Below are 23,055 nucleotides of genomic sequence, written 5' to 3' on the forward strand. Positions count from 1 at the left end.
TGTGGTGGTTGTCCTTACTGCCAAATTTTGTGGCCCGGAAAAACACACATTTTACCAAATGGTGATATTCACCAAGGCAAACACTTCACCAATTGCCAGACAATGGGTGTTGTGTATTTGATGACCTTTATATGTGGTAGCGATTACTGTATATACTTGAGTATAAGTCAATCCGAGTATAAGTCGAGGCCCTAATTTACCACAAAAAAATGGGAAAACTTATTGACCCGAGTATAAGACGAGGGTGAGAAATGCACAGCTACTGTAAGTGGAAAAGAGGGTCAACAATGCACATTTGCGGTCTCACTGTGCCCATTTGCAGCCATAGGTCCCCCTAACTTCAAACTCGGTAGTTAAGGGTTCCTAGATGCCCCCTAGCTGCAGCCAAAATTTGGGGTCTCTGAACCCAAAGGGTCCCGAAATGACATTGCTGCAGATGGACACAGTTGACACAGTTGACCCCGTATCTCAGGGCCACTTAGAGCTAGGAACTCCAAATTTGGTGTGCAAACCCAGTGGAATTAGCACCCTAAAATATACAAAGCTGGGGCTTCTAGTACCAAGTGGCCCCGAGATACAGGGCCCCAAAAATCGGTTCAGAAAATGTCAAGCACTTTTCTGCAGCAGAGAATGACATTTTCTGAACCTACTTTGGGGCCCCGTATCTCGAGGCCACTTGGTGCTAGGAACCCCAGCTTTTGATATGTTATGGTATCAGTTCCACTGGGTTTGCACACCAAATTTGGGGTTCCTAGCACCAAGTGGCCCTGAGATACCGGGCCCCAAACTCAGTTTAGAAAATGTCAAGCACTTTTCTGCAGCAGAGAATGACATTTTCCAAACCGATTTTGGGGCCCCGTATCTCAGTGCCACTTGGTGCTAGGAACTCAAGCTTTGCACTGAGTTTGCACTCCACATTTGGGGTTCCTAGCATCAAGTGGCCCTGAGATACGGGGCCCCAAAGTCAGTTCGGAAAATGAAATTTTTTTCTGCAGAAAAGTGCTTGACTCGAGTATAAGTCGAGGGGGGCACTTTCAGCACAAAAAAATGTGCTGAAAAACTCGACATATACTCGAGTATATACCGTATGTCGGTAAGACTAATGCCCTGTACACACGGTCGGACATTGATCGGACATTCCGACAACAAAATCCATGGATTTTTTCCGACGGATGTTGGCTCAAACTTGTCTTGCATACACATGGTCACACAAAGTTGTCGGAAAATCCGATCGTTCTAAACGCGGTGACGTACAACACGTATGTCAGGACTATAAACGGGGCAGTAGCCAATAGCTTTTGTCTCTTAATTTATTCTGAGCACGCATGGCACTTTGTGCGTCGGATTTGTGTAAACACGATCGGAATTTCCGACAACGGATTTTGTTGTCGGAAAATTTTATAGCAAGCTCTCAAACTTTGTGTGTCGGAAATTCCGATGGAAAATGTATGATGGAGCCCACACACGGTTGGAATTTCCGACAACAAGGTCCTATCACACATTTTCCGTCGGAAAATCCGACCGTGTGTACCCCTTCCCTCTCCCTCCCTTCATTTTTGGCCTTTGTTATAACCATTACGATGCTTACTAATGAGTGCTATATACACTTTTTATCTATTACCATCAAATAATATATTTCTGTATCCATAAATTTTGATATTATTTATGCTTCATTATTTGCGTCTATTTCACATTCTTCATTTTATTATGATTTATCTGATTTAGTTTCTTCGTTTACTGATTGAGGTTATTTATTGTTATCCTCACTTTTTTTGCTTATGCATTTATATTTATTTTTCACTCCCAATTTGTTCTGTGTTGATTTGATTTGTCTATTATTATTTATTATCACATTATATTGTGAATGCACCTGTCTCCCCTATACCCATGGCACTGCTTTAGTGTTTAACCACCTCTCCCCCTTGTCCTCCTGAATGGGTGTTTTGTTCCTATTTAGGTCCTCCGGCTGCACTGTAGTCCGACCCTTTGGCATTTTTGGTGGCCACAAGGACGCCCGAGGGCGTTCTTGCTTCTTAGCAAGATGCCCGCCATTCTGTGCCGCCCTGCGTGATCCACATCACATCTCCCTGTATTTCAGGGATGATCTCCCTCCTTGTTCACCACTGGAGAAAGCCGCTCCGCTCTGTCTGGCATCCGAGCCTTAGGACCCGGTGCCGACGAGCTGAGCTACGTGATGGTGCATTGCGCATGTGCGGCGCAGCTTCACGTCCGCCTCCGCCCCTTCGGGACCGGATGGGGGAGATAAAACGCTGCTGCTTCGGCATTCATACCTTGCTGGAGCCCTTTGGGACATGATGTGCTACCACACACTCTCAGGCAATTCCCCCAGCTCCACTGAGGATCTTTGCTTCTATTTCATTTATATATTGGTGCCGGGCTGTCTTTCTCTGTGACTGCCCAGGTTCCCTCTGATCATCCTCTTTTTGACGTTTTATAATTGCTTGAACGATTGGTCTCCTTTTTGGATCACCATTTGTTGTTTGCCAATTTTCTTCTTTTTCTCATTGTTTACATTAGCCTACTGAGTACCTCCAGTGCTGCTAGGTAGCCTTTCCAAGTCCCTTGGCTTCAAGTTTCTTTTGGGTCCACATTGTAAGTTTACCTCTTCTTTATTTAATTGATACAATATTGTTACCATATATTTCCCCTTTTTCATTCCCTTTACTTATTTGACCCAATGTATACTGCTTTTTAGCTGGTCCTTTTGTTCCCTCTGTGACCCCCAGTCGCTTGTGGTCCCAACTTGCATTGTGAGCCTCTGGGGAGACTGCGGTAGGACCCTTGTCCCCATTGTCTCGGGTGAACTGGGCTAGAAGCACTGCCCTGGGAGTGGAGACACAGGTGCATATTTAATCACTTTGTACACCTTATGTCTTTAAATATTTTTCTTTAGTTTTTAAAAAAAACATGTAATATGTACATCATATCTTCCATTAGCAGTCAGTCACTTACGTCTTGTATACGTTGTTTGTTTATTTGTTGTCCTTTCTAGAAGGCCTGTACCTCCAAAAGACAGCCCCCCTGAAGAAGCCCAATCTATGTCGGGATTTTTTATCATGCTGTCCTGTTTAACATCATTATAACAGTATTGTACATGCCTGTGTCCTTTGTTTTTATATATATTTTTTGTTTTGCTTCTCAAAATAAGAAATAAATTCCTTTTTTTATTGAACATATTTGATGATATTTTTACACCTCAAAAAATCCCCTCCCCACCTTCCTATTGTTTACAGGGCATAAATGTTTCTTTTGGAAACGCATATATGACCATGTATCAGCCATTAAGGGGGGTGATATTATGTCCCCTATTGGAAGACCTGGAACATGGAAATGAATAAAGATCCCCATAGCGCAAGATTCTTGGCTCTTTCCTTCAGAGAGAGGCGAGATGCATTCATTGTCTGGCGACCACACAGCCACCAGGCTTAAATGATGCAATAAGCTATAAACCATTTCTGTAGAGATTTGGTGATTCAATCCCTGTTTCCTTTATCCATTTGATTCATCTACTATCCATATATATATATATATATATATATATATATATATATATATATATATATATATATATATATATAGTGGGGACGGAAAGCATTCAGACACCCTTAAATTTTTCACTCTTTGCTATATAGCAGCCATTTGCTAAAATCATTTAAGTTCATTTTTTTTCCCTCAATGTACACACAGCACCCCATATTGACAGAAAAACACAGAATTGTTGACATTTTTGCAGATTTATTAAAAAAGAAAAACTGAAATATCACATGGTCCTAAGTATTCAGACCCTTTGCTCAGTATTTAGTAGAAGCACCCTTTTGATCTAATACAGCCATGAGTCTTTTTGGGAAAGATGCAACAAGTTTTTCACACCTGGATTTGGGGATCCTCTGCCATTCCTCCTTGCAGATCCTCTCCAGTTCTGTCAGGTTGGATGGTAAACATTGGTGTACAGCCATTTTTAGGTCTCTCCAGAGATGCTCAATTGGGTTTAAGTCAGGGCTCTGGCTGGGCCATTCAAGAACAGTCACGGAGTGACCCAGGGTGGAGCTGTAGGACCTGACGTCACCACGTCCCAGCTGGCTGGCCTGAGCCGCGGCTGTGTGTTTTTCATTTGCAATACTTTTTGCTCTGCCTAATGCTTTTATGATGTCAGCTGTCCATCATATGGAAATAAAAGGATTTTATTAATCTGCTGCACTATTAAGCATTTTCTTTCCTCCTTTTAATGCTTCACCACATGCCACGAGCGGTCTTTTCTGGATAAAGGGCAGAATACTGCAGCTAGCTGCACTAACACTACAGTGTCCAGAACCTGCCTGGTGAGGAGAGAATCTTGGTGGAAGTCCGAACCAGCTGTCCTTGTTTGAAGGTTTGACATACCTGAGCCCTAAAGATCTCTGTAATAGGGGTCCTACAAATCTGGTAAGCAGCCTCCTTTACTTGTGCTTGGCATATGTGATGAAGATTATATCCCCCGTTTGATTGAAGGATTTGTTCCTAGCGAAGGCTTATACCGCTGGGTGTCATCTTATAAGGACGCTATCAAGCCCCTCGATGGATTTTTTTACACAACTGATTTCACTTATATTTATTTATATCATTTATTTTTTTCACTAGATTGTGATCATGAATAGCATTAAAGTCACCGCATACGACGACGTGACCTTGACAGAGAATTTGCTTTTTTCCTTATTTTTATCAAACAGGAAACTGGTTTTGTATGTGGTAGGTACCTGTTAAGCAGAGTATAAGTAATGTTGTTGATCTGAGAAATTAAAGTAATATATCATTCCCTAATACTTTATACTTTTAATTGACGAGTTAATAGTTACCACCAGCAGTGAACGTGTACATTGTTCTTTTTATTGAAAGAATTGGGAATTCAGTGTTTTTTGTGAAGTATACGTTGTATTGTGAAGCAGAGACTCCTTTTACTTAACTTTATATTCCCCCTAGCAATTTATCAGAACTGTGTGGGAAAGACATGCCAGGTATAAACATCTAAGATCTTACCTGAGTAAACTTGAAGGAATATGTCCAGCAAATGCAGGCAACACTGTAATCATTCCAAGAGACCGCATTCTTTTTAGGATCTTAAGCTGAAAAAAATAGAATAGAAAAAGAAAACTCATGCACAAGTCACCTTTTTATTATTATTTTTACCTACACTAGATATTCTCCACCAGGGATCCATGGAACTTTAGGGTTCCTCCAAAGGTTGCTAGAGGTTCCTTGAACTCACCCTCCCATTTGAGGGTGCCTACATAGTTCCAGGTCCAACACCACTTTGTAGAGTCAGCAGGATGACATTGCACCCCTTACAGTGGTGGTTAGATTCTTCCCACCGACTACTACCAATGTATGGGGCTTTTGCCCAATGCACCTTGATGAACTAATCTTGCCAGGGCTTCCCTGAGGCCTTAACTCCTAAGGGTTCCTTAGGAGTTAAAGGGTTGGGAAAGGCTGACCTACACCATCACAACATACATCTATGATCCTCGCATGTGTCCCTTATTTTACCTGCATATATTGTTTTTGCTGCAGGTTCCTCTATGTCCATAGAGACAGATTTAAAAAGATATGTGCAGCGCTAAAGTGAAAAATATCTGTATATCTACAGAATAATCATGTGTGTAAAGCAACCAGTGAAAATCAGTGTACCTTGAAAGGTCATAAATCAACAAAATACCACAAAAACATGTAGATATGAACATAAATCTCACACCGATATGTAAGTAAGCATTGAAATTCATATGTTGTGACACCAAATTGAAAAAACACAAAGGGAGAAAAGAAAAAGTGAAGAAAAATCAAATTGCGTCCACATAGGTGAAAAACAAGTGTTTAAATAGAATCCAAAAAAGGAGGGTAAGTCCCAATGGCTTCAGCAAAGATCACGGGTGTAGAGGAGACAACCACCACAAACTTTGAAAAGGCTTACCGGAACATGTGGACCAAATAAGTCTTATGCCCAATGAGTAGACAAGGCTTGAGGTGTATGTACACCAATAAGATGGAGCTTCCATGCCACTTAATCCTGGCCACAATAGGAGCTGATCCTTTCGTCCCTTGCACGGCTCAATGTTGTAATAACTGATCAGGACCTCAGACCAAAAGGATGGACCATGTCTTCCTTATACACTCAAACGGTATAGCCAAAAAAGGGACAAATGCACCACATAGTGTAAAACCGTAGGTGTAAAAAAAATGTATTATAAAAAGCAGGAACACTCACCTTTCCATGAATAAAAAGCGCTTAGAGGAATATTCAATAACAGTCAAAGTAATGCAATGGCATCAGCAGGGCTAGTCCTGACGCGTTTAGTCTGAACAGACATCTGTGGTGTGAGCCTGCTATGGTCATTGCACTTATATAGAGAATACGACCCCCAAATGAAATATCAACCTGTAACAGAACTTCAACATCATAAATAAAAGTAAATAAAAGAAATAAAAAGGTCACTCATTTCCACCCATGCCATGTCTGCCTTCCCGTTGTTCCTTGGTCAGATTTTTGGCTGGCTCCGCTCCCTCAGCTCCCTTCCCAAGCATATATTGCTGCCATCCTCGATGAACACAGCCACAGGCACCCAGGTGTTGCCGATTGGGGAGTATGGGGTCTTTCCTTTTTCTGTAAGGTCCCTCTTACTGTTTGTCCATCATTTATTCATGTGTTACATTACCTTTTTTGGTAATTTATTTCCAGATATATCCTACATGCATCCACCCCTGAAGAGCGAGTCACATCTCGCGAAACGTGTCAGGTGTTATAGATGTCATCTATACTCATTTATTTCTAATGCAATGTGATCTTTAACCATGTACAACTGTATCTGCTTTGCCTTTGTTTATGCTTATCTTCAATGCGCAATTATTTCTGCAATAAATGTTTTTATTGTATTTATATTTGTCAATTTCATCCGCCTATTGTACACGCCTCATATAAAGTCCCAAAGGGCGATACTTTTGTTTTTATGGAACTTCAACATCATGTGTACAATCAGGGAATCACTTCCTGATTGGCAAGCCTCGCTCTGAAGATCCGACCGCCCACCGCTTCAAGCACATCATCAACTTCTTGCATGGCAAAATGGCGCGGACACATGCGGGTCAAGCCTCAATCCGGAATGGCGAGGCCGATGCCCACACCCACCACGTCATCTGTCCAGTTCCTCTGAAAAGCCAGGAAGTGGCTCCATCTTATTGGTGTACATACAACCTCAAGCCTTGTCGACTCATTGGGCATAAGCCTTATTGAGTCCACACGTTCCGGTAAGGCTTTTCAAAGTTGGTGGTGGTTGTCTCCTCTACACAAGTGATCCTTACTGAAGCCATTGGAACTTACCCTCCTTGTTTGGATACTATTTGAACACTTGTTTTTCACCTATTTCACCAATTTGATTTTTTTCTTCACTTTTCTTTTCTCCCTTTGTGGTTATTCAATTTTTGTCACACAATATAAATTTCAGATCACTGCTTAAATAAATACATATCAGTGTGAGATTTACATATTTATGTTCATATCTACATGCTTTTATGGTATTTTGTTGATTTATGACCTTTCAAGGTACACTGATTTTTACTGGTTGATTTACACACGATTATCCTGTAGATACACAGATATTTTTCACTTTAGTTCTGCACATATATCTTTTTAAATTTTGCTATCCCACTTTGTCCCTTGCTGCGCTGGCTGCTTTAAATACTTTTAGACCCCTTTCACGCTGGGGCGCTTTGCAGGCGTCTGCAAAGCGCCCTGAAACAGCCGAGGGCTTTCACAGTGGAGCGGTGCGCTGGCAGGACCCTAAAAAAAGTCCTGCTAGCAGCATCATTAGAGTGGTGAAATCAATGGGGCAGCGCGGCTATACCGCCGGTATAACGCTGCTGTAGCAGCACTTTGCGGTGGTTTTAACCCTTTCGCGGCTGGTTTTTAACCCTTTCTCGGCCGCTAGCGGGGGTTAAAACCACCCCGCTGGCGGCCGAATAGCACCGCTAAAAATAGCGCCGCTTTACCGCTGATGCCTGGGCACCGGCAGTGTGAAAGGGGCCTTAGGGTATCAGCACGGCATCTCTTTTTATTTCATAGAGATATATTACTGTGAACAGAACATGTGCCATTTACAAGTTTATCCTTCCTTCTATCCTCTGACCATAGCTTTTATCAGGTCCCATGTGTCTGCTCTTATCTTCCACCTCCACACTGCCAGAAAAATAAAAATCAATGGGCCTAACTGCAGGTTTAAGTCATAAAGTACTACTATGCACCACATACTAGCACATTATGACTGACTTACCTGTACACTGAGCCATCCAGTGCAGCGCTGTCATGGCTCCCCAGTGCTGCCATCTTCTTCTTTCTTCCGGGTTTGCAGGCTCCGGCTGTATGAATGGCCAGGGCCATAATGTCACTCCTATACATGCATGCAGGAGCCCTCAGCTCCAGCACGGCGCTCTGAAGATCCAGCATGGTATGCCGTCCGTTTAGAGTACATGCACTGGTGACGTCACCCAGCTGCATGTTGTGTGGCTAACTCCAAAACAGTGCAAATGTAGGAGAAATTTACTGTGCCTACAGGTAAGCCTTATTACTGGCCTATAGGTATGTACAAGTTCAAAAGTGGAATTTAATTACACTTTAACATTCATTAATTCCCCTTTTGTATTTTACAAAACCCCACCTCCAATTGTTGCTGCTCAAATAATTATTATTGATTATAGAATAGTCCTTCATAAGCTGATTTTTTTGGGGGTAGGTTAAGTCATACTTCTTTAATAAACATGTTAGGATCTTACCTGTAAGGAGTACTGTTTGTTCATCCAGTTAGAGGACAAAGGACCTCCCCAACTGTGAATATTCCCCATTCGACCCCAAGCCAAGAATGCTGGGCCAGTGAAAAATTCATTAACTTCTTTTTGAGTCAATCCTAAAGACAAATATACCTATAATAAAAAAAGTTAGAGGCTAACTCCACTTTTATGGAAAAAAATAGCAAATAAAAGAAAATGGAATGAGAGAGGGAGGAGAGAGTGGGGGAGGAGAGAGAGAGAGGGAGAAAGAGAGAGAGAGAGAGTGGGGGGGAGAGAGAGAGTGGGGGGGAGAGAGAGAGAGAGGGGGGGAGAGAGAGAGAGAGAGGGGGAGGGGAGAGAGAGGGGGAGGGGAGAGAGAGGGGGAGGGGAGAGAGAGGGGGAGGGGAGAGAGAGAGAGTGAGAATGTATTGCATGTACAATTGCCATTATTAAAAATTGCCTTTCCATTTTACTCTGCAGCACTGTAATTTTCTATAAAATCCAATGCAATATGGCAACATAGAGGCCTTCCATACACAGTTAGTGTACAGAATGCCCCCAGAAATGTAATTTCCTGCTTGTGTGATGGGCTCACTAATTTTCCCAGAAGTCTGCACGAAGGTACAAGTCAAATTTTAGGCATCCTCTGCAACAAAAATATAATTTTTGGTGGAATACTGCCAAAGGGTTAATCACTTCTTATTAGTCACTGATTAATAATGAAAAGTCACTCTTATTCAGATTAACTCTGCAGACAACAAAAGTTTTTTTCTGCAGGAGCAAAAACAGGTAGGACTCTGCAGCAAAAGTTTATTAAAATCCTTGCAATGTATAATACATCAATCACCCAGAGGGCATTGTTTTTTCTCAACCAAGTGGAGTCACTCTTTAAAGTGATTGCAAAGCTTCAGTTTTTTTTTTTACAAAATAATAAACATGTTATATTTACCTGCTTTGTGCAGGTCCCTTCCCTCCTCTTCTGGGGTCCCATGCCGGCACTCCCAGCTTCGACTCCCTTCCAAGTGCCCCCATAGCAAGTTTTGTGCTTGTGCAGACTCACTCTGAAGCAGGGCTGTGTGCTTTCATAGACACAGTGGAGCAAAGCAAATGGGCAGCATGAAAAATATATGTGCTACATAGTCGCCTTCTGGGCATACCTCCCCAGGGATTGGCTGCAGCACCATAAATATTCATGCTGTTCATTTACCTTGCTCTACTCCTATGTTCCATAACTTTCTGGAAGGGAGGGGAGAGCAATCAAACTTGCAGCCTGTGAAACCCATAACAGCCAAAAGAAAACAACTGTTCCAATGACCACATAGAAACCAAAATGACAATTTATTTAACATCCTAGTTACCTAGCTAGGAGGGTGCTACATGTATGTAAACCAAAAACATTTCTTTTCGGTTTTGGATATGAGTGGGGAATTGTTATAATGTATAATGCAATGTCCAATTGGTGGCTACTGTCTCTGCATAAAGTAAAAAGAGATCCACAATTTTTTGGCTGTCAAAAGGGAACAGGAGGTGAGGGGGAACACTTCAAAAAGGGTTTTCAAATCCCTGGATTGCTAGACTGGCTGCGGGGGGGAGGGGGGGGGGCATTGACAGCTCATCATCCCTGGAGGTAGTTACAGTGGGGACTGGAGGGGTAGAGAGGGTGTACAGTGTTAGTTCACCTTTACATTTTTTCTGTAAGGGCTCATTTACACTTGTAATAACAAAGAACAAGTGCGCAAAACCACAATTCCACAGCTTGATGGATAATGGTAACAAGATTAGAGCAGCTGCCAACATAAGGGGTGTCCTCACCCACCCTAATATGCAAAGTCTTAATGGTAAAAGTATGTGGCGCTCATCTAGGTGTACCATTCACAATAATAAATCAATTGCAACGTAGCCAGAAAAAACTGAGTATTTCCTTATTTCACCTTATATCTGTTGCCTATAAGTGATACAGCAACATCCGCATACTCGGAGAGGGTAAATATAACCAATGTGTCTGTTGTGTTCACATAAACAATATACTGCAGTGCACACTCCTACCTTCTCCTATGGAGGAGTAACTAAAACCAATCTAAAGTGTTTGGATGCTCGTGATCGGTCTAGATAGACCGTAACTAAAAATCACATATGTGTAATATTCCTCAAACTTAATACATAAAATATTGATCACAAAATAAATATTGGTGGTGAAAAATTGTTGACATAAAAGAATTACACTTCATAAATAAATACAATGTGCATAGAAATCCCCACTGATAAGTGATTGAGTGGAAAACAAGAGTGGCAGGGATATGCATAAACAAATAATACAACCCTTAAAAAATAATCAGACAAACTTAAAACACCCCTCACCTAATCCAATACCTAGAAATATAAAAATAGTGAAATCAAGAAAAAAACTGTGACAAATCTAAGTGATCAAGTCCAAAGTAAATGTTCTTCATGCAGTGCGACTCTTGATATCCATATAAAATAGTAGCATGCCAGTAAGGTGACTTTGTGCTGAATTCATTCACTTCACACACTAGTGCGACACACAAGTGTTTCCCCCAGCCTCTCACCTCAGTTAACGGCCCCCAATGGACCAAATCAAGCGGATGGTAAATGCTTAGATGCAGGGTCCAGCCGCTGTTCACCTCCTCCAATAGATATACGTGGGTAAGGCTTTTATACTGGGCACCGCCGCTCACATAGACCCCCAAGAATGACAATAAGAAGGAGATGCTCCCATGGTGAAGTATCAATACAAGTTTATTTAAAAAATGACGGGGACGGCCGAACCCGGAAGCCTCTGTTTCTGCTGTTAATTGCGTTCTGGAACTGTAAGTTACTACATTTTTTAAATAAACTTGTATTGATATACTTCACCATGGGAGCATCTCCTTCTTATTGTCATTCTTGGGGGTCTATGTGAGCGGTGGTGCCCAGTATAAAAGCCTTACCCACGTATATCTATTGGAGGAGGTGAACAGCGGCTGGACCCTGCATCTAAGCATTTACCATCCGCTTGATTTGGTCCATTGGGGGCCGTTAACTGAGGTGAGAGGCTGGGGGAAACACTTGTGTGTCGCACTAGTGTGTGAAGTGAATGAATTCAGCACAAAGTCACCTTACTGGCATGCTACTATTTTATATGGATATCAAGAGTCGCACTGCATGAAGAACATTTACTTTGGACTTGATCACTTAGATTTGTCACAGTTTTTTTCTTGATTTCACTATTTTTATATTTCTAGGTATTGGATTAGGTGAGGGGTGTTTTAAGTTTGTCTGATTATTTTTTAAGGGTCGTATTATTTGTTTATGCATATCCCTGCCACTCTTGTTTTCCACTCAATCACTTATCAGTGGGGATTTCTATGCACATTGTATTTATTTATGAAGTGTAATTCTTTTATGTCAACAATTTTTCACCACCAATATTTATTTTGTGATCAATATTTTATGTATCAAGTTTGAGGAATATTACACATATGTGATTTTTAGTTACGGTCTATCTAGACCGATCACGAGCATCCAAACACTTTAGATTGGTTTTAGTTACTCCTCCATAGGAGAAGGTAGGAGTGTGCACTGCAGTATATTGTTTATGTGAACACAACAGACACATTGGTTATATTTACCCTCTCCGAGTATGCAGATGTTGCTGTATCACTTATAGGCAACAGATATAAGGTGAAATAAGGAAATACTCAGTTTTTTCTGGCTACGTTGCAAGTCATTTACACTTGTGATTTGGGGCAGTATAACCCTGGGGTTGAGCTGCATTTTTACCACCCCTCAACCATTCCCCATTTTGCTGCAGAGGGAGCAACCAGGGGTATACACATGCTGCGGCTGAGGCTGGAATCATACCCCGCTTAACTAGGACAACCTATTTAAGTATAGCGCTACTTCTGCAGGAGCTGCTGGTAAAGTTTGGGTCCTCTGCTCTTTCTCTGGCCCTAGGCAGAACCTCCCTCTCGCTGACACCGCCAGAATAAGTTGACTGGGAACTCCCAGCAGTCTCACAAAGATGGCTCACACTGACTTTTAGAAAATTAGCAGACTGTATTGGCAGACCAAAGCAAAAAGGGTAACGCAGAAGATCAGTAGTTCAGTGTCAACATATGGAAAACGGTGCAATACAAATACAATGCAATAGACCCAGGTGTGATGCGGATGTCAGACCCCTGCCCTTCTTACCGTGTGACAAAGGACTGGCCAATCTCACACTGCACTGTCGCTTACGTAACAATGCCACTCTCAGCTGCACCCTGCACAAAGATTTTGCAGCTCGTGGGACCACAATCTAGGTGCTAGCAGCCTGAGAACAATTGTGACTGGGTGAGTTAATTAACCACTTAAGGACCAGGCCTATTTTTCAAACTTGTTGTTTACAAGTTAAAATAATTTTTTTTGCTAGAAAATTACTTAGAACCCCCAAACAGTATATATTTTTTTTCGAACATAAAATAAATAAATATGGCGGGTGTTACAATACTTTTTGTCACACCGTATTTGTGCAGCGGTCTTATTACAAGCGCACTTTTTTGGAAAAAATATATATTTTTTTAATTAAAAAAATAGGACAACAGTAAAGTTAGTCCAATTTTTTTTGATATTGTGAAAGATGTTACGCTGAGTAAATTGATACCCAACATGTCACGCTTCAAAGTTGCGCCCGCTTGTGGAATGGCGACAAACTTTTAGCCTTAAAAATCTCCATATACGATGTCTAAAAAATTCTACAGGTTGCATGTTTTGCGTTACAGAGGAGGTCTAGGGCTAGAATTATTGCTCTCTCTCTAACGATCACGGTGGTATCTCACATGTGTGGTTTGAACACCGTTTTCATATGTGGGCGCTACTCACATATGCATTCGCTTCTGCACATGAGTTCGGCGGGAAGGGGCGCGTTTAAAAATGTATTTATTTTTTCTTATTTATTTTACCTTTTATTTTTACACTGTTCTTTTAAATTGTGTTACTTTTATTCCTATTACAAGGAATGTAAACATCCCTTGTAATAGAAAAAAAGCATGATAGGACCTCTTAAATACGCTGATCTGTGGTCAAAAAGAACTCAGATCTCATATTTACACCAAATGCAATAAAAAAAATAGTAGTTTGGAAAAAAAAAAATGTTGCTTTAAGAGCTAAGGGCGACAGTGACGTTTTGACGTCGCTTCCGCCCTGCGATGGTATGGAGCCGAGCGGTGGCCATCTTCCCCTCAGTCAGCTCCATACCACATAATATAAAATAGTGCTGCGCAGATATAAATGTCCTTAAAGATCATAAATCAGATGTAACAGGTGAAGTGAGCAACAGGAACCACCAGTGGACACTCAAGACGACAGGGAATGACTTTACTGTAAAGTCATTCCCTGTCGTCTTGAGTGTCCACTGGTGGTTCCTGTTGCTCACTTCACCTGTTACATCTGATTTATGATCTTTAAGGACATTTATATTTGCGCAGCACTATTTTCTATTATATGTTATTGAGGTGTTGCTGAATTTGCCTTAGTGTCTGCTTGCATTTATTATTTATGAGTAGTCCGTTGGTTAGTCAGCGCTGAAATTATCCTTATTAGGTTTTAGCTCCATACCACAGACCAAGAAGGATCCCATCGCCTCCGCCGCTACCAAAGGCTCCGGTAAGCGGCGGAGGGCATCGGCGCGTGGCGGGAGGGGGGGGGGGGCATTTGTCCATTTACACAATGTTTCTAACACATAGCATGTACATACCAAAAATTACACCCCAAAATAGATTCTCCTACTCCACCTGAGTACGGCGATACCACGTGTGAGACGTTTCCACAGCGTAGCCACATAGAGAGGCCCAACATGCAGGGAGCACCATCAGGTGTTCTAGGGACATAAGTTTCAAATCTAATTTGACTACACTTTTGTGAGGCACTGTAGTGGCATGGATGACAACTGATGTGGCATGGATGAGCATGAATGGGGATGGATGAGCCATGGATGGGGATGGCTGAGCATGAATGAGTACAGATGGGTACGGATGGGTACGGCTGAGTACGGATGGGTACGGATGGGTACGGATGGGTACGGCTGAGTACAGATGGGTACGGCTGAGTACAGATGGGTACGGCTGAGTACAGATGGGTACGGCTGAGTACAGATGGGTACGGCTGAGTACAGATGGGTACGGCTGAGTATGGCTGGATATAGATGGGATGGCTGGGTACGGCTGAGCACGACTGAGTACGGCTGAGTATGGCTGGGATGGTTAGGTATGGCTAAATATGGCTGGGTATGGTTGAGTATTGCTGGGTATGGCTGAGTACGACTGAGTACAGCTGAGTACGGCTGAGTATGGCTGGGTATGGATGGGATGGCTGGGTATGGCTGAGTATGGCTGGGTATGGATGGGTGTAGATGGGATGGCTGAGTACAGCTGGGTATGGCTAGTTATGGATGGGGGTGGAGGGGATGGCTGAGCATGGATGGATGGATAAGTATGCCGAGTATGGATGGCTGAGCATGGATGGATGGATGAGTATGGATGGGTATGCCGAGTATGGTTGTCTGAGCATGGATGGATGGATGTGTATGCCGAGTATGGATGGATGTGTATGCTGAGTATGGATGGATGAATATGCCGAGTATGGATGGGTATGGTGAACATGGATGGATGGATGGATGAGTATGGATGGGTATGCTGAGCATGGATGAGTATGGATGGCTGGGTATGTATGGCTGGAATGGGCACTGAGCAGCGCTGTGGGCACTACACATCCAGCCCACAGAGCTGCTAGCACCGATCTCCCCCCTCTCCCCTCGCACTGTACCAATAGGTACAGGGAGGGGAGAGAGGAACTGGACACAATGCCGGTTTGTTTACTAGTGATCGTTCCGTCATTTGACGGAGTGATCACGTGGTAAACGGCCGCTATTAGCGGCTGTTTACCGTGATGCGCCGGGTCCGGTCACAGATAGTTGCATAGTTAGTCAGGTTGAAAAAAGACACAAGTCCATCCAGTTCAACCTTAAAAACAATAAAATAAAAAATATCGTACAATCCAATATACCCAATTTTATACCCTCAGTTGATCCAGAGGAAGGCAAAAAACCCCAGCAGAGCATGCTCCAATTTGCTACAGCAGGGGAAAAAATTCCTTCCTGATCCCCCAAGAGGCAATTGGATTTTCCCTGGATCAACTTTACCTAAAAATGTTTGTACCCAGTTATATTATGTACATTTAGGAAAGTATACAGACCTTTCTTAAAGCAATCTACTGAGCTGGCCAGAACCACCTCTGGCGGGAGTCTATTCCACATTTTCACAGCTCTTACTGTGAAGAAACCTTTGCGTATTTGGAAATGAAATCTCTTTTCCTCTAGACGTAAAGAGTGCCCCCGTGTCCTCTGAGTTGACCGTAAAGAGAATAACTCAACAACAAGTTCACTATATGGACCCCTTATATATTTGAACATGTTGATCATATCCCCCTTATTCTCCTCTTCTCAAGAGTGAATACATTCAGTTCCTCAAATCTTTCCTCATAGCTGAGCTCATCCATGCCTCTTATCAGTTTGGTTGCCCTTCTCTGCACTTTCTCCAGTTCTCGGATATCCTTTTTGAGAACTGGTGCCCAAAACTGAACTGCATATTCCAGATGAGGTCTTACTAATGATTTGAACAGGGGCAAAATTATATCTCTCTCTCTGGAGTCCATACCTCTCTTAATACAAGAAAGGACTTTGATTGCTTTGGAAACTGCAGCTTGGCATTGCATGCTATTATTGAGCTTATGATCTACCAAAACCCCCAGATCCTTCACCACAGACTCCCCCGGTTGTACTCCCCCTAGCATGTATGATGCATGCATGCATGCATATTCTTAGCCCCCAAGTGCATAACTTTACATTTCTCAACACTAAACCTCATCTGCCACATAGTCGCCCAACAGTGCATAAAGGTTGGCTTGTAAATTGGAGACATCCTGTAAGGACGTTATTCCACTGCATAGCTTGGTGTCATCTGCAAAGACAGAAATGTTACTTTCGATCCCAGACCCAATATCATTTATAAAGATGTTAAAAAGTAAGGGTCGCAGCACTGAACCTTGGGGTACACCACTGATAACCTTAGACCATTCAGAGTAAGAATCATTAACCACTACTCTCTGAATTCTGTCTTTTAGCCAGTTTTCTATCCATTTACAAACTGATATTTCCAAGCCTGTAGATTTTACCTTACACATGAGCCGCGTGTGGGGAACTGTGTTGAACGCTTTTGCAAAATCCAAGTATACCACGTCCACAGCCACCCCTCTGTCCAAGGTTTTACTTACCTCTTCATGAAAAGAAATCAGGTTTGTCTGACAACTTCTGTCTTTCATGAATCCATGCTGTCTGTTGCTTAAAATGTTTTTTTTCCAGCAAAAACTCGTCTATGTGGTCTTTTATTAAACGCTCCAGTATCTTCCCGAATATAGAAGTTAAACTAACAGGTCTATAGTTACTTGTTAAAAACTTTGATCCCTTTTTAAATATAGGCACCACGTTCGCCCTGCGCCAATCCAGTGGTACTATTCCCATCATTAATGAGTCCCTAAAAATTAGATAGAATGGCTTTGAAATTACAGAGCTCAATTCTTTTAGGATCCGTGGTGGATGCCATCAGGTCCAGGTGCTTTATCCACCCTTATTCTGTCTAAATATTTCTGGACCATATCACTTTTGAGCCATTGTGGATCATTCGGGGCTGTGTCACTACTATTATGGACATGAGCTCCCCCATGCTTTTTTGTACACACAGAGCTGAAGAAAGTATTTCATAAATTTGCCTTCTCTTTGTCCCCAGTCACCCACTCTAGAGTATTTTGTAAAGGGCCTACATGCTCAGACCTGGCCTTTTTACTATTAATATATTTGAAGAATTTTTGGGGGTTTGTCCTACTATCTTTTGCAATCTGTCGTTCGTTTTGAATTTTTGCATCCTTGATTTCCTTTTTACATATTCTGTTAAATTCTTTGTAACATTTAAATGACACTAGTGTTCCTTCATTTTTATATTTTTTTAAAAGCTCTTTTCTTATTGTTTATAGCTTCTTTAACTTTGGCCGTGAGCCACATAGGTTTTGTTTTTAGCCTTTTAAACTTATTACCCATGGGAATATACTTTGCAGTGAGGTCCCAAAGAGTCTTTTTGAAGAATTCCCATTTCTGTTCTGTGTTTATCAATGCAAATATTCCCTCCCAGTCTAAATCCTGGAGAGCAGCCCTCATCCTCGGAAAATTTGCTCTCTTGAAGTTAAAGTGGTGTTCCACCCCAAAAAAAAAAAAAAATACATTTGGAAATTTTTTTTTTTTTTACTCACCTCTAAATGCCTGTTGCTAGGGGGTCTCATGTAGTCTACCTCTTTCAGTGCCTGGGCTGGTGATATCACTTCCCCTCGGCACAGGAAGGGCTTAGCTCTGCTCCCTCCCTCTTGTCAATCATCTGGGACCCATTACAGGTCCCAGATGACTGAGCGGCCAATCACGGCGTGCGGCGCCGCTCGCGCATGTGCAGTGGGTGCCCGGCTGTGAAGCCACAGCCCGGCGCCGCCGAACGGAGGGGGAGACGAGCGGGGCTTCGATCCCCCGCATCGCTGGACCCTGGGACAGGTAAGTGTCCAATTAAAAGTCAGCAGCTGCAGTATTTTTAGCTGCTGACTTTTATTTATTTTTTTTAATGGGAACTCCTCTTTAAGTGTGTTTATCTTTCCCGTATGTATTTCTTGTTTACAGCTAACATCAAATGAAATCATGTTATGATCACTGCTACCAAGGTGTTTATCTGGACATTAGTAATAAGCTCTGCATGGTTTGAGATTACCAGGTCCAACAGAGCTTCATTCCTAGTTGGGGCCTCAATAAACTGGACCATAAAATTGTCCTGTAATAGGTTTATAAATTTTTGCCCTTTAACTGTCCCAGCAGTGCCATTACTCCAGTCAATTTCTGGGTAGTTAAAATCCCCCATTATTATCACTGTCCCAGCCCTTGCAGCCCTTGTCATCTGTGCAAGGAGCTGAGTCTCCACCTCCTCGTTAACATTGGGTGGTCTATAACAAACTCCAATGATTAACTTTGAACTACGCCCATCTATATGCAGTTCCACCCATAATGCTTCAGACTCATCACACTCTCCATCAACCAGGTCCTCTTTCACACTTGCTTTGAGATCACTTCTTACATAGAGACAGACCTCGCCACCTTTCCTTTTTACCCTGTCTCTCCGAAAGAGTGCATAGCCAGGAATATTAATAGCCCAATCATGTGAGGATTGAAGCAAAGTTTCAGCAATACCGATTACATCATAGCTCTCCTCATGCATCAGAGCTTCCAACTCACCTATTTTGCTTGGCAGACTTCTGGCATTGGTGTACAAACACTTTAATGCGTTATTACATTTTGCTCTGATGTTTTTCATATCATTTTTAGTAGTACAAATGGCACTATAGTTTCCAATGGCTGTTTGCAACATGGGAAATTTCTTGTCACCTGCCATAACCCTCCCCCTATCTATCCCCATTCCACCCTCCATTAATGTCTGACCCCTAACTGACCTGTCTGCCGGATGTAATTCTAGTACACCCTCCCCCCTCAATCCTAGTTCCCAGGGGGCGCGCCAGAGCGGGATTCTGGGAGGATGTCGTAGTATGCCTTCCCAGAGTTATCCGACCGCCCTGTAGCCGTCATTCGGCTATGGGCCGGTTGGTAAGCGGTTAATGTCCCGGGTTCAGCAGAATTCAGTCAATGAGCAAGGTGGTAAATTGTTTGGCAACTCACCTAGTGTCTGTCATTTATAAACTTATCCACACAGACCAATCGGGCTTTATCCCCTCTAGATCTACAGTGTTGAAAATCAGGCGCTTGTTTCTCAATTTGCAAATCCCAGTTGATAATCCTAGCAACAGGGCGGTGTTGTCCCTTGATGCTGCCAAGGCCTTTGACAGCGTCGAATGGCCCTATTTATGGGAGGTTCTGGGAAAGTTCGGGCTGGGGGACCAGTTTTTCAAATGGGTCCAACTGCTATATACAAACCCTTCAGCTAGGTTACCTATTAAAGGAGACCTTACTGACTCTCTTCGCCTTTATAAGGGTACTCGGCAGGGGTGCCCTTTGTCACCCTTGCTGTTTGCATTAGCGCTAGAGACATTGGCGGAAACAGTCAGAGCCTCCCCATCTATTACAGGTTTCATAAGAGGCCCCACTGAAGATAAAGTCAAATTATATCCTATATACCCTGCTGTACCTAGGGGACACTGCCTCCTCACTTCAGAACATGATGTCTTTAATTACCCGATTTGGTACCTTCTCTGGCTTCTCCATGAATTTGAGCAAATCAGCCCTTTTACCCTTATGCGAGTTTTCAGCCTCCCTACCAGATTGTGCACGGGCTCTTCAGATCGTTCCCTCATTTAGGTACCTGGGGGTTCAGGTTACCCCAGATCCCTCCAGATACTTAATTCATAATTTACTACCTTTTAATATATTGCAAGACAAATGTACAGCCTGGTGTAAACTTCCCCTTTCAGTCACAGGCAGGGTAAACCTTATTAAAAATGGTGTGGGCACCCCAGCTACTTTACATACTTCACAATTCCCCACAATGGATTCCTAGTAGATGGTTTACACATACTGAGTCCTTATTTAGAAGCCTTATTTGGAAAAAGATAGCCAGAATCAAACTATCTACACAAAAATACAGTAAAGATTGAGGCGGCCTGGCAGTACCCAACGTCAGACTTTACTTCCTGGCCTCTCAGCTTCAGCATTTAGTGGGTTGGGGGGGGAGTGGACCAGATGAATACAATTCGTAATTTGCGATTTCATGACTTACCAACCTACCCAGGTGTCTCCCTTTTGGAGGCCGGATTACCACATCTTCCTGCCTCAACACCCACCATGCTACTACTTAAAAAAACTCTGGACCTCCACCACACATCCCCTAGGTATGACAGGTTTCCTATCAATTGTGTCCTTGTGGTGCAACTCTTGTTATACGAAGCGAAGTAAACTAGAGGGATTCCAATCCTGGGAAAATTTGGATATTCAATACCTTTCACAGATGCATAATCAGGCCACTTTAAAGTCCTTTTTAGACCTTGCAGAGAGAATTTTTGCTGCCAAGACAGCAATCCTACAGATTCCTCCAGCTTCGACATGCCCTGCAGACTCAGGCATGTCATTCTAGGCTGGAGCTCACTGAACACCCCTTAATAAACCATATTCTAGCTGCACAGGATGAAAAGGGAATGATTTTGCAGATATATAATATTACCCTCTCCACAAAGACACAGGATGCGGCTAGACTACCATGTAGACACAGGTGGGAACAAGACCTGGGTGAGATTAAGAGTGAGGAATGGGATGTTTGCCTACAATCTATGCCACAAAATTTCAGTCTCTCCCTCATACAGACTGTCACAGTTGTTCATTTTGCATAGGACTTAAAGTACCCCAGTACTAAGTACCCCAGTACTACTTCACAGGTTGGGAAGCAGTGAATTACCATTATGCCCCAAATGTAATGGAGCTGATGGAGATCTTATCCATTTGCTGTGGTGTTGCCCAAAACTTTTCAAATACTGGAAAGCTGTGACTGATATAATCTCATCAGTGTATCAAACCACTGTTCCGTTACATCTGTAATTTGTTTGCTAGGAACGGTGGATGAGGAAATTTCTACCCCCACAAAAAATGTGGCGGTACTCAGACTATTGTACATTGCTTGCAAATAAATTTGCTTGATTATGGTTATCACCACACACTGCAATGCAAAACAAGTAAATGTCGTTCTTATCCAAGAAAAACTAACATATCAACATAGAAGTGCTGCTAACAAATTCTATAAAATATGGCAACCATGGCTAGACACTCCGGGCCTAGCCCCATCCCAATTAGTCCTGTTAAGACTTCTGCAGGTCTAATACTTCATGTGCTTGACGTTGCAATGGTTGAGTGCATTCATTGTATGCAGTCATTGGCATTTGGCTTAACCAGTGTTATATTACTGGTTTATGGGTACTTTTCACTGAGTGGTTTTCAAAGAGAACTCTATAGACCCTAGGGTCACTGTTATGGTATCTTTTTGCATGGTTAACCTTCCTGTTGGAAGGCTGTTAGTTCATTTTCACTATCTTTTTGACTATAAAAATTGTTGTGTTAATCAATCAGCTGTACACTATCTTCAAGTATATACTTCTATAACCTTAGGCAGTGGTAAGTCAGGAAAACTCTTCACTCATTTACAGAAGCTACAAATCTATTTCATATGTGTACCAGTGTTTGTATGTTATATTCCTTTCTACACTGTATGTAATGATTGGATTGTCTTTTGAACACAATCAAATATTTTTCGGATTAAAAAAAAGGTGGTAAAATTGTCTCTCATAACTTGACAGGTCTTCAGTTGGTTGATGGTACAAGACCTGTCAAAATGTCCAGGCATTCCCCTTTTCTCTGGCATCAAAGGGGTCATCTGACCAATTAAACATCTTATAATATATATATACCTGGAATTAACATGGATTGTTTGAGGATTTGCCACATTTAATTTACAGAACATGCCCACAACTTTGCTTCACAATAAAAAAAAAAAATCTTCAAACAACAAATAGGACAAAATAACAGAAAAAGTCAATGTGCCTAACTATTCACCCCCCTAAAGTCAATACTTTGTAGAGTCACCTTTTGCGGCTATCACAGCTCCAAGTCGCTTTGGATAAGTCTCTATAAGCTTGCCACATCTTACCACTGGGATTTTTTTTTGCCCATTCATCCTTGCAAAACTGCTCCAGCCCCTTGAAGTTGGATGGTTTATGCTTGTGAACACCAATCTTTAAGTCTGACCACAGATTTTCTATAGGATTAAGGTCTGGGCTTTGACTAGGCCATTCCAACACATTTACATGTTTCCCCTTAAACCACTCAAGTGTTTCTTTAGCAGTGTTTGGGGTCATTGTCCTGCTGGAAGGTGACCCTCCGTCCTAACCTCAAATCGCACAGAGAGTGGTACAGGTTTCGCGCAAGAATATCCCTGTATTTAGCACCATCCATCTTTCCCTCAACTCTGACCAGTTTCCCAGTCCCGACTGCTGACAAAACATCCCCACAGAATGATGCTGCCACCACCATGTTTCTCTGTGGGGATGGTGTTCTTTGTGTGATGTGATGTCTTGGGTTTGCGCCAAACATAGCGTTTTCTTTGATGGCCAAAAAGTTAAATTTTAGTCTCATCA

The 23,055-nt window shown here is 42.4% G+C and overlaps 1 protein-coding gene across 1 annotated transcript in view; it reads right to left on the reverse strand.

Annotated features, from left to right (window-relative positions):
- The window catches only part of NAGLU (N-acetyl-alpha-glucosaminidase), a 361,395-nt gene that overhangs the window by 146,318 nt on the left and 192,022 nt on the right, over positions 1-23,055 (reverse strand). The window contains exons 3-4 of the mRNA XM_073608285.1: positions 8,815-8,961; positions 5,035-5,120 (exon numbers count right to left, since the gene is read on the reverse strand). Of these exons, the coding sequence (XP_073464386.1) occupies positions 5,035-5,120; positions 8,815-8,961 (233 nt within the window). The remainder of the gene's footprint in view (positions 1-5,034; positions 5,121-8,814; positions 8,962-23,055) is intronic.

The sequence above is a fragment of the Aquarana catesbeiana genome, linkage group LG12, assembly GCF_042186555.1.
Source record: "Aquarana catesbeiana isolate 2022-GZ linkage group LG12, ASM4218655v1, whole genome shotgun sequence".
Lineage (NCBI taxonomy): Eukaryota > Metazoa > Chordata > Amphibia > Anura > Ranidae > Aquarana > Aquarana catesbeiana.